The sequence below is a fragment of the Gracilinanus agilis genome, chromosome 1, assembly GCF_016433145.1.
Source record: "Gracilinanus agilis isolate LMUSP501 chromosome 1, AgileGrace, whole genome shotgun sequence".
Lineage (NCBI taxonomy): Eukaryota > Metazoa > Chordata > Mammalia > Didelphimorphia > Didelphidae > Gracilinanus > Gracilinanus agilis.
Window position 1 is genome coordinate 263,381,738 of NC_058130.1, and position 17,999 is coordinate 263,399,736.

General features: G+C 34.4%; 1 protein-coding gene across 1 annotated transcript in view; it reads right to left on the bottom strand.

The window, feature by feature from the left end:
• ERCC6L2 (ERCC excision repair 6 like 2) overlaps window positions 1-17,999 on the bottom strand; it is a 160,982-nt gene that overhangs the window by 71,117 nt on the left and 71,866 nt on the right. Inside the window, 2 exon segments of the mRNA XM_044679773.1 lie at window positions 2,216-2,361; window positions 5,093-5,164. Coding sequence (XP_044535708.1) covers window positions 2,216-2,361; window positions 5,093-5,164 — 218 coding nt within the window.

Below are 17,999 nucleotides of genomic sequence, written 5' to 3' on the forward strand. Positions count from 1 at the left end.
TACATCTTTCTACAAGCAAAGTCTCTCATAAAAATGACTTGGCCACAAAGTCAACTAGGATTTGGGGAAGAAATGAAATAAGAAAAATTTTTAAGAGTTTAAAAATGATACTAGAATGAGAATGCTAGAGAAATAGAAAAGAAAAGAAAGCTATGGAGTAAAGTTTTGGAAGAAGACATTAACAACTTAATATCACAAATACAAAATCTTACCTAAATAACAGACTTCAACAATAAGAAACCAATTAAAAATGAATGAATCCATGAGACATTCCATAATTTTAATATAAATTCAAAAGATGGAAAAAATAAAAGTATAAGATATTTCATTAAAAAAATTTTAACCTGGAAATAGGTTGACAGATAAATGAAAAATCACTAGATTACCTGAAAGCTATGATTATTTATTGGCCAGATTATCATATTTCAAGAAATCATGAATAAAATCTTCCTACATCAATTAGAACTAGGGAGGAAAATAACAATAGAAAAAACCCACCAATCACCTTCTGAAAGAAACTCTCAAATAGAGTAATATGGAGCAAAGGAATATTACGGGAAAAAAAATACTCTAAGCAACCTGAAAAATAGATCTCTGATGATTACTAAATGGAAATTTAAAAAAGAGTACATATAATTAGGACTGCATTTAACACTTACAAAAACTAAATATTTAATAGGGCATAACAATTTTACAGATCAATGCAGGCTTGAGTATGCCATACATGGCATGTTCTTGGCCCAACTTAATATCTCTAGTGTCCATAGACAAGTAGTATCAATCTGTCTCCCTATTCCAAGTTGGGTTGGTCAAATGGCTCACTATGATTTCTGGTTTGTCCTATCAGAATTTAGTCTGGTAAATTTTATAAATCTATACAGAGGAAATTTGTGGAAGAGAGCGAGGCCATATCAATTCCTACCACTCTATTATCTTAACTCTGTAGAGAGTACAGACACTCTTTACTACTTTAATTAATATTATTTTAATTAAATTACTTATTGAGCATTATACTAATAAAATTACCAAAAGATAACTTCATAAAACTAGAGAAAATAATAACAAAATTCAACTGAAGAAATAACAGATCAAGAATCTCAAAAAAAAAAAAAAAAGGAAAAAGTAAGGACAAGCAGTACTAGATATTGAAATATATTTCAGAGCAATAACTTTCAAAATGGTTTTAGAAAGGGTTTATGAAGTTTAGACTCACATCTCATACTATATACTTAAAAAAAAGATCCAAATGGATACATGACCTAGAATCTAGATAAACAAAATTACATAGCAAATAATTTAAAGCAACAAGGAAGAAATTTCCTGTTGTCTCTGTGGGTAGAGGAAAAATTCATGATCAAATAACTGATAGAAAGTATCACAGAAGATAAAATGGCCAATTTCGATTACATAAAAAGTTTATATATGCAGCTAACATTAGAAAGGAAAGAGTTAAGTGGAAAAAATATTTGCATTAAGTTTTTCTGACAAAGTCTTATTTCTAAGAATCACATATAAAGACTTGATTCAAATATATATTAATATGATCCATTTCCTAAATGATAAAAGATCAAAGGATACGAACTGATCATTTTCAAAGAAAAATCCAAGCTATCAACAGCCACATGGGAAAAATACTCCAAGTAACTAAAAATTGGAGAGAAGTCCAAATAAAGCAACTCTGAAATTCTACCTCATACTATCAGATAAAGCAAGATGACAAAAAAGGAAAATGACAAATGCCAGTAGAATAATGGAAAAACAGTAACATTAAATTACTGTTGGCAAAGATGTAAATTGGTCCAATTGTTCTGGAAAGCAATTTGGAATTATACCCCCAAAGTCATCAAGCTCTATATAGCCTTTGACATTGCAATGCCTCTAGTAGACCAATCCCACAAAGGGATTTAAAAAAAAAAATGAAATGGTCCATTTTTTATAGTAGCTCTTTTTATGGTGGAAACTAAAAAGTGTTCATCAACTGGAAAATGAATGAATAATTATGGGGATATTATACATACTATTATTAAAACTATAAACTAAAATATTCTCTATGTTATAATCCATTCTCCTCTACATGTCTAGATTAATGAAGAGAAAGTACACAAATTAATATTGCTGAACATAGCATTAATCCAGTGATAGCTGATTTATAAGTTTTCTTTACAACACTAAAAATTACTAGATAAAAACTAAGTTATAAAAGTAATTCTCTTACATTGTAGAGACAAGGCAAATGTTAATATCTTGTGTGCTGTTGAATTCTTTCACTATTTTAACCCTTTCCTCTGACTTGGTACTTCCATCAAGTCTTCGGTAATCTAGCCCAGTGGCCATACAATATTGTTCCAAAACATCCAGCAACTGGTAGAAAAGGAAAATGAGGAAATATCAATACCTGTTATATTAAATACAAAATCATTACATAGAAGATTTTACTAATTTTTACCTACAAATTAACTTTCCTATATTTATATAGTCTATCTTCATGTATTTACTATAATATAGCTCCTTCTTAATGACACATTTTCCTTGGTCATCCTTTCAGGATTGGTTGTACTTTTGATCGTAACATTTGACTAACAGATCATGGTAGGGGGTTGGAATACTCTGTTTCCAATTTCCACTTCCATGGCATCACTCTACCATTAGCAACACTCAGTAAACTATTCTTCAGACATTTGTTCTATCCTTATGTTATCACCCAATCATAAATCTAGTGATTATTGTCCATCAATCTCTAAGATACTCTTTTTTTTCTTTAATGTGTTTAGTACCTGGCTCACAATCTCTCTCTACTCCCCAACTCTTGCCTTCATACTAAGAGACTGACATACATACTGATATTCTCTCAAACCCCCTGACCTTCCAGTTTCCCAACTTACTCATTTTCCATCCTCTCCCCACTGCACCCCACTTGAAATTAAAAATAGATCATCATATTTTTGATCTTGTCATCACCCACAAATGCCACTTCCATGCTCATGAATTCTAAAATGTTCTTTTCAGATCAGTCTGTTGTCCACCCCTGCCACACTCTCTTGCAACACCAAAATCTACTCTTCATTCTCAGTGAGACCTCCACTCCCTTTGCAGCTTTTGACAAATGTTGTTTACTCTCTTTTATTTCTCTCTAAGTTTTGGTGAAACTATTCTCTCCTGGTTTTCCTACACATACTATAGACCAGTGGTTCCCAAACTTTTTTGGCCTACAGCCCCCTTTCCAGAAAAAATATTACTTAGTGCCCCCTGGAAATTATGAAACTATTTATTGAACTCAGAATAGAATGTAATACAAAAAAAGTGTGGCCATCACCGCTCCCCTGGATCACTGCAGCGCCCACTTTGGAAATTGCTGCTATAGACCCTTCTCAGTGTCCTTAAATTGATCTTTGCATAGGTCATACCTGCTAATTGTGGGTGTCTGAAAGGGCTCTGTCCTGGCCTGCCATCTTTTTCCCCTCTATGCTATTTCATCTGATGACTTCAACAGTTTTTGTGGATTCAATTATCATCTCTATACTGAAAATTCTCAAATGGACTTATCCAGACCTAATCTCTCTACTGATGTATAGTTTTAACATCTCCATTTCTCAAACTAGAAAGATATCCAGTAGAGATGTTAAACTCTGTATCCAAAACTAATTAATTTCCTTCCAAAGCCTCTCTGCTTTCTGAACTTTCCTACTGCTGTGAATCACAAAGGCTCACGATCCCAGGTGTCATTCTCAACCTCTTACTCCCTCTTTCCTCCAATTTGTTGACAAGACCTTTTTACTACTATGACATCTCTCCTATATGCTCCTTTCTCTTCTCTGATAAAGGCCCTAGACCAGTGATGGGCAAACTTTTTAAAGAGGGGGCCAAAGGAAAGGAAATGCTCATCTGTCAGTCTGTTTCTAAGGCAACTCTTTCAAAGTTTCATTTTATTGTATCCTAGTCATTGTATTCATTAGATTAGGAATAACGTCACACTGCCAGATAGAACATTTCAGGGGGCTGCATCTGGCCCATGGATGTAGTTTAACCATCACTGCCCTAGACTGATGTAGGTACTTATCACCTCATGACTGAATTATTGCAATAGCTTTCTGGTTGGTCTGTCTGTCACAGCTGTTAGAGTTTATCTTCTACTTAGCTCTCAAAGGGATCTTTAGAGTATGGTTCTGACCATGTGATACTGATTCCCCCTTTTAATAAATTCTAGTGGCTTCCTACCACCTTCAAAATCAGATACAAAATCCTCTGTTTGACCTTTAAAGCCTGGGTCCCTCTTACCTTTCTACTCATCTTATACTTAACTCTATGATCCAATGACACTAGCCTCCTCACTGTTCCTTTTGCTGGAATTCTCTCCCTCCTTATCCATGCCTCATAACTTCTTACAAGTATAATCTAAAAACCCACCTTCTTTCCATAAACCTTCCTTGAATCCCATTAATTCTTTCCCCTGAGATTATATCCAATTTATCTAGCATGTATCTTATTTGTATTTAGCTGTTTACAAGTTTGCCTTCCCCATTAGATTGTGAGCTCTTTTAAGAGATGCACTAATTTTTGGTCTCTTTGTATTCTCAGCACTTAGTACCAAGCCTAGCTCATAGAAGCTGCTTAATAAATTGGATCTGACTGACTTTTATTCACTTCCTTTTCATTCTTTCATTTCCAAATGTTATTTATTTTATAGATTTTTATAATATAAAGAAACCAAGAACATTCTTATAAATAATTGCTATGTTATAGAATGTTAGTCTAGTTTTTAGTCACTGACTTATTCAACTGACATTTATTAAATATATACAATGAGTAAAGCACTATTAGGGACTTTCATAATACAGATCTTAAAAAATTGCATTTACAAGGTACAAATCTATATATACAACTATCTATAAAGCTTTGAGTTTAGGCTTTAATGATGCCCTCGATATAATAAATGTTCAAATTTCCTTTTAAAGACTATATTGCCTACCTAATTACCACTTTCAAAAGTGTATATAAAAGAAAGCATGGCTAACAGTTGCTGTTGTCACCTTTATTTTAGGCCTCAGGAGTTATTGCTGAAGTCAGCCAGGAATACAAATCATAAGGAACTTACCTTGGTGGAATAGGAAAAAAGAAGAACTTTGTCTCTGTTTTTTTTGCAATGATTTAAAAGCTGCTGAAGGACCTGTAAATGAACCACAGCATGTCAATTAACTGATGTCCACTTAAGGAATAATTCATACAAGCAGAGTTATCCATCATGTTAAATGTCTAAAAAATTATTTTCATACATCACTAACTTCATATTCTTTTTTGTTATATTTTTCCCCTGCTAAATACAGTACTAAAGATTTTGCATCAAATTATATTATAATTATGTTGATAACAAATAGTTAAAATTTGCAAAATTGTGCAATTTACTTCATTTTAAAGACTATTTTTAATTTTGAAAAATAAATTAATTAAGCAAACATCTTATTCTTTATTAAGATTGGTAGAACACTAGATTAAAATGCAGTTAAATTATAATGACCAAGCACAGCCTCAAAGAATTAATATAAGAAGGCATCATCTTCTTCCTTCCACTCTTGCTTCTTTATAGAGGCAGGCAGATACTTTTTCAATGTCGGTGAATTTTGATTAACATTTTCTCCCCGCTTTTCATCTTTTATTACAAAGAATGTCTTTTTGAGATGGAAAGGTTAACATATTGGGAAATTCATGAAATATAAAAACCAAAGACACTAAAACAAATTTCTCTTAAAAGACTATATTTTGATAGGACTTCTAGGCTAAGATGGCCAAAGAGTAGAAGCAAGGGTCTTCTCCTCACCACCGACTAATTGTAAAGTGCCTCAAAAGGACAAAAAACAAAATCAGATGAGAAAAGGGGCTCTACTGGAGGGCTCAGCATTGAAGGTAGGCAGGGTTTGGGCATTTCCACCATATAAGGGGTAAATTACTCCCACCAAAGCGTGAGCTGATCACCCCTATCCCACTCTACCTATAGCTCCAGAGTCAGAGAGAATGAGGGGCAATCTCTAGGTTCTCAGAGGCTGAGGACATCACAGACTTAACCCTGAGAGGAGCAAGACTTGGGACCTCAGGAGGCTGAGAAACACAGAGCTCAGGAGCAGAGATAGGGCAGAGAGGGGCTGCCCACAGCAGATGCTGCAGAGACTGAAAAATAGCATCAGGGGTAAAACCACTCTGAGGCTTGATACATGGAGACCTGAATACCCTCCTCACTCAGATTCTGACTTGGAAGAGAAGAAAAAAACTAACACAACAAAGGCCACCAACACCCAAGAACTACAATCTACAACCACCAAAAAAAAAATAAGAAAAAACTTTGACACTGGATAATTTCTATGGAGAAAAACAGTAGTCTACAGAGGAGACAACAGAGGGTGACAAACAAGCAAACACATGCAAATGTTCAAAAAAAAATGAAAACTGGTCACAAGCTCTCCAGGAAATCAGAATAGAGGTGGATAACCAAGTAAGAAAGATAGAACAAACTTGGTAAGAAAAGTGGGAAATACTTCAAAACGAAAATAAAAGTTTAAAAGACAGAATCTCCCACTTGGAAAAAGAAGCCAAGAAATCAAATGAAATGATAAAGAAATTGGAGACCAGAAATGACCTGCTAGAATCCATGAAAAGCAGAATAGACTGAACTGAAAATGAAAAATCAAAAGATCATAGTTGAAAACCAGACTTTAAAGACTAAAATTGAGCAAGTAGAAGCTAATGATCTCATAAGACAGCAAGAATTAATAAATCAAAGTCAAAAGAATGAAAAATTAGAAGGAAACATGAAATATCTCATTGAGAAGACGACTGACATGGAAAACCAGTCCAGGAGAGACAATTTGAGAATCATAGACCTACCGGAAAACCTAGAAATAAACAGAAAACTTGCCATTATAATACAAGAAATTATACAAGAAAAGGGCCCTGATATTCTTGAACAAGAGGGCAAAATAGACAGCAATTACCATAGACCACCCTCTACATATAATACTCAAAAGACAACTTCCAGGAATGTAACTACTAAATTCAAGGGGTTCCAAACTAAGGAGAAAATATTGCAAGGAGCCAGAAAGAGACAATTCAGATATCAAGGAGCATCAATCAGAATTACACAGGATTCGGCAACCTCCAGACCACAACTCTTGAAATATGATGCAGAAAGGCTAGAGAATTGGGTTTACAAACAAGCATCACCTAACAATCAAAACTTACTATATACTTCTAGGGGAAAGTATGGGGAAGATGGCTGCATGGAAGCAGAAAGATTCCAGACCTCCATAAAGCCATTCACCACCAATCAAGGACAAAGGGCGACGAAGGAACAGAAAACCAAATCTGACAACAGAATAGAGCTGGGGGATCTTTCAGCTGAACCCAACTTAAAAGGTACATGGGGAAAAAAAGAGAAAAAAAGCCTGAATTCTTTGAACAATATGGTGGGAGGGGAAAGAAAGAAAGAAGGAAAATCCTTTATATAGAGGTGACAATGGGCATCCTTGTTTCACTCCTGATCTTATTGGGAATGCTTCTAAATTATCCCCATTACATATGGCATTTGTTGATAGTTTAGATACATACCCTTTATTATTTTTAGGAAAGGACCTTCTATTCCTAAACTTTCTAGTGTTTTCAGTAGGAATGGGTGGTGTACTTTATCAAAGGCTTTTTCAGCATCTATTGATATAATCATATGGGTTTTGTTGGTTTGCTTGTTGATATGGTCAATTAAGTGGATGGTTTTCCTAATATTGAGCCATCTTTCATTCCTGGTGTAAATCTCGCCTGATCATGGTGGATGATCCTCTTGATCACTTGCTGGCGTCTTTTTGCTAGTATTCTGTTTAAGATGTTTGCATCTTGGTCTGTAGTTTTCTTTCTCTATTTTTGATCTACCTGGCTTTGGGATCAGTACCATATTTCTGTCATAAAAGGAGTTTAGTAGAACTCCTTCTTTGCTTATTATGTCAAATAGTTTATATAGTATTGGAATTAGTTGTTTTTTGAAGGTTTGATACAATGTACTTGTAAATCCATCTGGTCCTGGGGCTTTCTTCTTAGGGAGTTCTTTGATGGCTTGTTCAATTTCTTTTTCTGATATGGGATTATTTAAGAATTCTATTTCTTCTGCTGTTAATCTAGACAATTTATATTTTTGTAAATATTCATCCATATCACCTAGATTGCTATATTTGTTGCCATATAGTTGGGTAAAATAGTTTTCAATGATTGCCTTTATTTCCTCTTCTTTAGTTTTCATCTTTGATATTGATAATTTGGTTTTCTTCCTTCCTTTCTTTAATTAGATTGACCAGTACTTTGTGAATTTTCAAAATACCAGGATCTAGTCTTACTTATTAATTCAATAGTTCTTTTATTTTCAATTTTATTGATTTCTCCTTTGATTTTTATAATTTCCAATTTAGTTTTTACCTGGGGATTTTTAATTTGTTCCCTTTCTGGTTTTTTGACTTGAATGCCCAGTTCATTGATCTTTGCCCTCTCTAATTTGTTATTATATGCACTCAATAATATAAATTTCTCCAAGTACTGCTTTAGCTTCATCTCACAAATTTTGGTAGGCTGCCTCATCATTGTCATTCTCTTCAATGAAATTGTTAATATTTGTATAATTTCTTCTTTAAATATCTGATTTTGGAGAATCATATTATTTAATTTCCAATTAGTTTTTGATTTGCCTCTCCATGTGCCCTTACTGATTATTATTTTTATTGCATTATGATCTGAAAAGGTTACATTTATTATTTCTGCTGTTTTGCATTTCATTGCCATGTTTCTATGTCCTGGTACATGGTCAATCTTTGTGAATGTACCATGTGCAGCTGAAAAGAAGGTGTATTCCTTTTTGTCCCTATTTATTTTTTTCCACACATCTATTAACTCTAATTTTTCTATGATTTCATTCACCTCTCATTTCTTTCTTATTTATTTTTTGGTTTGATTTATCTAGATCTGATAGAGGAATATTTAGATCTCCCACTAGTATAGTTTTACTATCTATTTCCTTCTTAGCTCTGCCAGTTTCTGCTTTAGAAATCTGGGGGGCAGCTGGGTAGCTCAGTGGATTGAGAGTCAGGCCTAGAGACGGGAGGTCCTAGGTTCAAATTGGGCCTCAGACACTTCCCAGCTGTGTGACCCTGAGCAAGTCACTTGACCCCCATTGCCTACCCTTACCACTCTTCCACCTAGGAGCCAATAAACAGAAGTTAAGGGTTTGAAACAAAAAAGAAAAGAAAAAAAAGCAATCTGGATGCTATACCATTTGGTGCGTACATGGTGAGTACTGTTATTTCCTCATTATCTATACTGCCTTTTATCAGGATGTAATTACCTTCCCTATCTCTTTTAATCATATCTATTTTTACTTTGGCTTTATCAGAAATCAAGATTGCCACTCCTGCCTTCTTTTTCTCAGTTGAAGCCCAACAGATTTTACTTCAGTGATTGACTTTAACCCTGTGTATGTGCACTTGCCTCATGTGTGTTTCTTGTGGACAACATATGGTAGGATTTTGTTTTCTAATATACTCTTCTATTTCCTTCTGTTTTATGAGTGAGTTCATCCCATTCACATTCAGGGTTATAATTTTCAGCTATGTATTCCCTAACATTTTGGTATCCTCTCCTAGTTCTACCCCTTACTATTACAGTAATTTCTTTTAAACCAGTGGTTTGTTTTAAGTCAATAACCCCTGTCCCCTCCCTTGATTTACTTCCCTTTCCACCCCCTCCCTTTTTATTCTCCTCTTATTATTTTTAAGGCCTAATCAATTCCCTACCCCCTCTCTTCCCCTCCCTTTAAGAAGCCCCCCTACCACTGCCTCCCTTGGTTTGTCCCTTCTGACTTTGTCCATAGGATTTGATAGAATTTGATATCCAAATGAATCTAGCTACTCTTCCCTCTCAGGATTAATTCCACTGAGAGTAAGGTTTAAGTATTTCTTTTTATGCTCTCTTCCTCTCCTTCTTATAAGAGTATTCATCCCCTCCCCTTCCCATGCTCTCTATGTTGTATAGACTATCCTGTTTTTCTTATTCCTTCAAGTTACTCTTGGTGCCATCTTCTATTCCCCTCCCACACACATATTTTGCCCCATATCATCTCAAACCATTTAGTACTCCAACCTCTCCTTATTACTAATTCTTCTAATTACTATAATAGTGAGTACAATTTTTTAGAATTTCACATAATATTTCTTCATATAGAAATACAAATAATTTGATCATATTAAAGCCCTTGAAGAAGGCAATTTAAAGATAAGACTTTTCTTTCTTTCCCTTCTCTTTCTTATTTATCTTTTCATGTTTCTCTTGTTTTTTGTGGTTGGATATCAAACTTTCCATTTAATCCTGGTCTTTTCTGTGCAAATACTTGGAAATCTTCTATGTTGTTGAATGCCCACACTTTCGCTTGGAAGTTATAGTCAGTTTGGATGGATAGGTGATCCTTGGTTGTAGACACAATTCTCTTGCCTTTCTGAATATCATATTCCAAGCCTTGTGGTCTTGTAAAGTAGAGGCTACCACATCCTGTGTGATCCTGATTGGTGTTTCTTGATATCTGAATTGTCTCTTTCTGGCTTCTTATACTATTTTCTCCTTAGCTTGGAAGCTTTTGAATTTGGCTATTACATTCCTGGGGGTTGTCTTCTGAGGATTTAGTGTAGAAGGTGTTCTATGAACTCTTTCAATGTCTATTTTGCCCTCTTGTTGAAGGACATCTGGGCAGTTTTCTTTGATAATTTCTTGTAGTATGATATATAGATTTCTATTTGTCTCTGATTTTTTCTGGAAGACCAATAATTTTCAGGTTGTCTCTCATAGACCTATTTTCTTGATCTATTATCTTCTTATTGAGATATTTCTTATTGAGATATGTTTCCTTCTATTTTGTCAGTCTTTTGACTTTGCTTTTATTAATTCTTGCTATCTTGTGAAATCACTGCCTTCTACTTGTCCAATTCTAGCCTTTAAAGACTTGTTTTCAGCCATAAACTTTTGGTTTTCCTTTTCAATCTGGTCTATCTGGTTAATCAAGGCTTCCAGCTGGTCATTTCTGGTCTTCAATTTGCTTATCAACTCATTTGATTTCTGAGCTTCACTTTCTAATTGCAAAATGCTGCCTTTTGAACTGTTATTTTCTTGCCAGATCTCTTCCATCTTTCTGACAAATCTCAGATTTGAACTCTTCAAGAGCTTGTGACCAATATTCATTTTTTTGGGAAGGTTTGGATGTCTTTAATTGTTTATCCACCTCTGTTTTTTGGGGTTTTTTTTCCCGGGCAGAAATTATCAAGTGTTAGAGCTTTTTTCTTGATCTTCTTGGTGGTTATTTCCTGGGCCTTGCTTGCCATCATTATGCTTTCTCAGCCAGAAGTCTGAGTACTGCAAGCCTTTGCCCTTTGTATGGAGCTAGGGAGAAATTTTGGGCTGAGGCTACATTGCCATTCTCCTGGCTTCCATTGTCTGCTAGGCTTTTGCTGTCTGAGGCCCTACTCAGCCTCAATCCTGTGCCCAAGGTCTGTGCTCCCCAGATTCCTGGGGTGTCTGGTCTAGCTGTTTCCAGGGTCAAGCCCCCGTGGTCCTAGCCGGCTGCCTGGAGCCCGGGAATTGGCCCACATTTGCTCCTCCACTTGAGGTTTTCCCCTGAGTCTCATCTCGCTGGGCTGCTTCCACTGTCCTGTCTCTCTCAGCCCCACTCCTGTGCCCACGGTCTGAGCTATCCAGAGTCCTTGGGTCTCAGGTCTTGCTATTCTCAGGGGCAAGTTCCTAGTGGTGCCAGTTAGCTGCCAAGGAGCTAGATTTTGTGCCCCCCTCAATCTAACTCTGGTGCCCAGCTTCTGACTGGTATTGTGGGTAGTGTGGGGGAGGGTTGATCAGCTCATGTATTGATAGGAGCTATTTCCTCCCCTTATAGTGTGGAAGTGCCCAAATCCCAGGTACCCTCAATATTGCGCCCTATTGTGGGGTCCCTTCTTTCATCTGGATTTGGTTTTTTATCCTTTGGAAGTATGCTGGTGGTCAGCAGTGAGGATAGTTAACTTCTACTCTATAGTCATCTTAACCAGGAAGTGAAAGTCAGTCTTTAAAAATTAGAATTCAACAACTACAAGCAAATGACTTCACAAGGCAGCAAGAATATATAAAACAAATAAAAAAAAAAGAAAAAATTGAGGAAAATATGAAACACCTCATTGACACAACCAAAAATCTGGAAAACAGATCTTGAAGAGACAATTTAAGAATTATTGGTCTACCAGAACATCATGACAAAAGAAAAAGCCTTATATCATCCTTCAGGAAATTATTTGAGAAAACAGTCCTGACATTCTCGAACAAGGGGGAAGAGTAGAAATTGAAAGAATCCACAGATCACCTCCTACATTAAATCCACAACTGACAACTTCCAGGAATATTATAGCCAAATTCAAAAACTATCAGACCAAGGAAAAAATATTACAAGTTGCTAAGAAGAAGTCATTCCGATACCAGGGAACCATAGTTAGGATAACACCAGATCTGGCTGTATCTACACTGAAGGACTGGAAGGCATAGAATATAATATTCCGGAAAGCAAGATATCTGGGTCTACAATCAAGAATTAACTATCCAGCAAAACTGACTATATTCTTGCAGAGGAAAGTATGGTCATTCAACAAAATTGAAGACTTCCAAGCATTCTTAGAGGAAAAACTGGACTTAAACAGAGAGTTTGCTGCCCAAACTCAGAACTCAAGAGAATCACCATAAGGTAATTAAGAGAGGTTAAAAAAAAAAAAAAAACTTTTCCTTAAGAGACCCAAAAGTTCAATTGACTTATATCTCTTTAAGAAAAGAAGATATTGGTAATTCTAAAAAATTGTTATTATCAACAGGGTAGCTTGAAGAAGTATATTTAGAGAGAACAAGGACAAACTGTATAATATGAAATGTCAAGATGTGTGTGTGTGTGTGTGTAACTAGAGGTAAAAAAAGGAGATAATATTAAGAGAAATGTGAAAACAGACAAAATGGAGTTAATTTATATTTCATAAAGAAGTACATGGGGCAAACAAGGGAGAAGACAAATACAATGGAAGGGAAAAGAGGCTAGAGGAAGGAAATACTTTAAGTGCATTGAAATGAACTAAAAGAAGGAAGAACAATCAGATCCACTGGGGCATAGAATTGATTTGCACCCTATAGAAAAGTAGAAGGGGAACAAAGGGACTTGTCGGGAGGGAAGACATACTAGAGAGGGAGGGGGATGTATCTTTAAAAGACCCCAAAGAACAATAAGAGGGGAATAAGAAGGGAAAACTGATTAAAAACAAAACACTGGTAAAGAAAGAAAGAGTGAAAGAAGAAAGGGAAGGACAAGGAGAGGGAATCAAAATGTCTGGGAATACACAGTTGATAATTATAATTCTGAATGTGAATGGGATGAATTGGCCCATAAAAGGGAAGCTAATAGCAAAGTGGATTAGAAATAAAAATCCTACCATATGTTGTCTATAAGAAATACACGAGACAGGTAGACATACATAAAGTTAAAAAAAAAAAAAAGGCTGGAGCAAAATCTATTGGGCTTCAGCTGAGAAAAAGAAGGCAAGGGTTGCAATCTTGATTTCTGACAAAGCCAAAGAGAAAATAGAACTGGTTAAAAGAGATAGGGAAGGGGGCAGCTGGGCAGCTCAGTGGATTGAGAGCCAGGCCTAGAGACGGGAGGTCCTAGGTTCAAATCTGGTCTCAGTCACTTCCAAGCTGTATGACCCTGGGCAAGTCACTTGACCCCCATTGCCTACCCTTACCACTCTTCTGCTTTGGAGCCAATACACAGTATTGACTCCAAGACGGAAGGTAAGGGTGTAAAAAAAAAAATGAGGTAGGGAAGGTAATTACATCCTGATAAAAGGCAGAATAAACAATGAAGAAATAGCAGTACTCACTATGTATGCACCAAATAGTATAGCATCTAAATTTCTAAAGTAAAAACTGGCAGAATTCAAGAAGGAAATAGATAATAAAACTATACTAGTAGGAGACTTGAACCTTCCTCTATCAGATCTAGATAAATCAAACCAAAAAATAAATGAGAAAGAGGTAAGAGACATGAATGAAATCTTGGAAAAATTAGAGTTAATAGATATATGGAGAAAAATAAACAGGTACAAAAAGGAATACATCTTCTTTTCAGCAGCACATGGAACATTCACAAAGATTGATGATGTATTAGGGCATAGAAGCATGGCAAAAAAATGCAAAAATGCAGAAATAATAAATGCGACCATATCAGATCATAATGCAATAAAAATAGTTATTAGCAAGGCTACATGGTGAGACAAACCAAAAACTAATTGGAAATTAAATAATATACAATTAAATAATTATCCAAAATCAGTTAAAGAACATAAAAACAATTAATAATTTCATTGAAGAGAATGACAGCAATGAGACTTCTTACCAAAAGCTATGGGATGCAGCCAAAGCAGTACTAAGGGGAAAATTTCTATCACTGAGTGCATATATTAACAAATTAAGTAGGGCAGAGGTCAATAAATTGGGCAGGCAACTTAAAAACTAGAAAATGAACAAATTAAAAATCCCTAGATGAAAACTAATTTAGAAATACTAAAAATCAAAGGAGAAAATAAAATCAAAAGTAAAAGAACTATTTAATTAACAAGTAAGTCTAGGAGTTGGTACTTTGAAAAAACAGATAAAACAGACAAAGTACTGGTAAATCTAATAAAAAAAAGGAAAGAAGAAAATCAAATTAACAGTATCAAAGATGAAAAGGGAGACCTTACCTCTAATGAAGAAGAAATTAAGGCAATCATTACAAACTATTTTGCCCAATTATATGGCAATAAATATAGCAATCTAGGTGATATGGATGAATATTTACAAAAATATAAATTGCCTAGATTAACAGCAGAAGAAATAGAATACTTAAATGATCCAATATCAGAAAAAGAAATTGAACAAGCCATCAAAGAACTCCCTAAGAAAAAATCACCAAGGCCAGATGGATTTACAAGTGAATTCTATCAAACATTCAAAGAACAAATAATCCCAATAGTATACAAATCATTTCATATAATAAGCAAAGAAGGAGTTTTACCAAATTCCTTTTATGACACTAAAATGGTACTGATTCCAAAGCCAGGAAGATCAAAAACAGAGAAAGAAAACTATAGACCAATCTCCCTAATGAACATAGATGCAAAAATCTTAAATAGAATACTAGCAAAGAGACTCCAGCTTAACTCCAAAACTCTCAATTATGACAATCATAAGACTATACCTTCCTAATATAATCCACTTTAAAAAACTGTTTATTTGGAATCAAATATACTTAATCCAGATAATAGTTCATCAAGTCATAAATTTTGTCCTTCTATTTTAATCTGTAAATGCCCTAACAATGATAAGACATATTTGGGACTCTCACAAAGTTTCAGTAAATGTATTTTGCCTCTCATTGCATTTTCTGGTTTTGAGGGCAATATTATTCATGATCTTATATCCTCATCTTCCATATTTTTTAGTTATATTCTACATCGTTGCTTACCTTGGTTGTTGTATTTCTTTCAGTTTGATTAAAAGAGTGTTGCTGGATTAGGAGATACTTAAAATATTTTAATTTGCTTGTGGTGATTTGATTTATATCTACTAAATTTTCTCAGGAAATGATTATACTCTGTCAATGTCAGTTCTTTTATCCATTTCAATTTTAAGTATCATTTGTTTAATAGTTCAGGTTAAAGGTGTTCAAAATATGTGCCACATGTTTTTATTAACTTTCTTTGTTCTAATATTATATTGATTTTGATCTCTCCTCTAACAAGTAGTTGGTCTGAGTGAAAACAGATGCCTAATACAGAAATAACTACTTCATTATAAATAGTTATTTCCTTTCCATTAGAACATAATCAATTTATTTTTCATGATTTATTCAGTGTTTTTCTTGTCCACTGATTTTCTAAAAAAGATTCATGGAAGATAGGTGTGAGGTTACTCTATGAGCCTTTACCATCTATCATTTCTTATTCCTCAACTATGTTTTCCATCTTATATATCTTTGTTTTACTCATATCCATTCAAATGTGTTGATATTAGAAAAGATTAAAGTATAAACTGATTTAATTTTGCAGTCTTAAAAATTTCTTGGTAGAACATATATTGGTTCAGAAGTTATCATTATCTTCATTATGGGTAACTATTGTTTTTCAAATACTTATCATGAGAACATCTTTTATATATATATATATACATATATATATCTCATTATATATAAATATATAGATAACAGAAAATGTTTCATGAAATGTGGTTACACTTAGTCATGTGATAAAAATCAATGCTGCCCACTTTTTTGTATACCTCACCAAGAATTTTAGTGTCATAGTGACCCATGAAATTTCTTAAAAAGGTCTTAATAATGAATAATATTGTGTTCTACTTATTGAGGGGTTAAGTAGTCTAAACATATTAAAATCTGGCAGCTACTGGCATTTTAAGCCTCCTTTCACAGCAGTAACCAAAGATCTAGGTTTTTTCTCAGGGATATGCCCTTAGGAATATTTGCTTTTTCTTCTTTATTTTCTATATCCTTTCTCATGAATAAGTTATAAGAATTTAACTCATATTTTCTGTAGAACATTCTTTTGTCTCTAACTTCTCTATTTCTATTGAGGGGACCATCATCCATCCAGTCTACCAGAGAAGGGACTACTTCGATTCCTGTTCTCTGGCTCCTGGCTCACTAGGTGGGAAAACTATCTGCCTAGAGTAAATAGAAGAAGAAAAAGCTCTTCAATCTTTCCATTCCAGAGGAGGGCGGGGGGGACTCCAGAAAACCAAGATTCTGGATGTGGAGAATATTCTCTTTGTTCTTCATCCTTCCTATATAGTCGTGAAATTGTTCCCTAAAAGTCCTGCTAGTCCTGAGTACTGGACTATTTTATTTATTTATCTATTTTCATTTTTAAATGTATTAATTAAATTAATTAATTTAGAATATTTTTCTATGGTTACATGCTTCATGTTCTTTCCCTTCCCTCCTCTCTCTCCCCTCCTCCTTATCATAGTCAACAAACAAATCCACTGGGTTTTACATGTATCATTTGGAAAGAACCATTTTAAAGAATATAGGTCTGTGAAATGGAACTGGATTCTACTACAGCAGTTTGCCTAGTATAGACACCTGTGGAAGGTCAAGATAACAATTTATTAAATTGAAATAGAGCTCTTAAAAGCTACTAGGATAACTGTTATTTAGCAAATTTTTACTGAATACATAGCGAATACAAAACATTCAGCTCAGATTAGTTGACAGCATCTAGTTAGGGAAAAGTGCCCGAGTAACCATCATCTCCCCTTCTCTTAGGAATTGTCAGTAAACTTATTAAGCTTGATAATTCTATGAAAGCAACTCATGCAATGGTAGCAGAGCTAAATAATATCTCCATAATAACTTACAAAGACTTTCCAAATTCCACAAGAAATACCGACATTTAAGTACCATCCTTAAATTATTCCTACCTATAGACTTACTTCATATTGCTTTCCTTCATGAGCTTCTACATGATTCTTAAAAATAATTCCATTTTGTTGTCCTAAACATCAATAGGTCATTAACATTTGATTTAAAAAGACAGCAAATCTAAATCTCTAGAATGTAAAAAAATGAAACTAAAAAATGCACAATTAAGACAAAGTCAGTAAATAAAATGGTCAGAAATTTCTATATCTAATAATGTGCCAGCAAAATTGAGAATTTTAAAAAATAAATAAGCAGTACAAAATCATAAATTAATGAAAAGAGAAGAACCAAAATTAAAGACCCCCAAACCCAATAAGCCATAAACTTACAAAAAAAGCCCTAATAAACTACATGGATTTACAATTAAAAGAACAATCGATTTTTATGCTATGCTACATAATTTATTTTTACTATACCCAAGTTATCTTATAAGATAAAT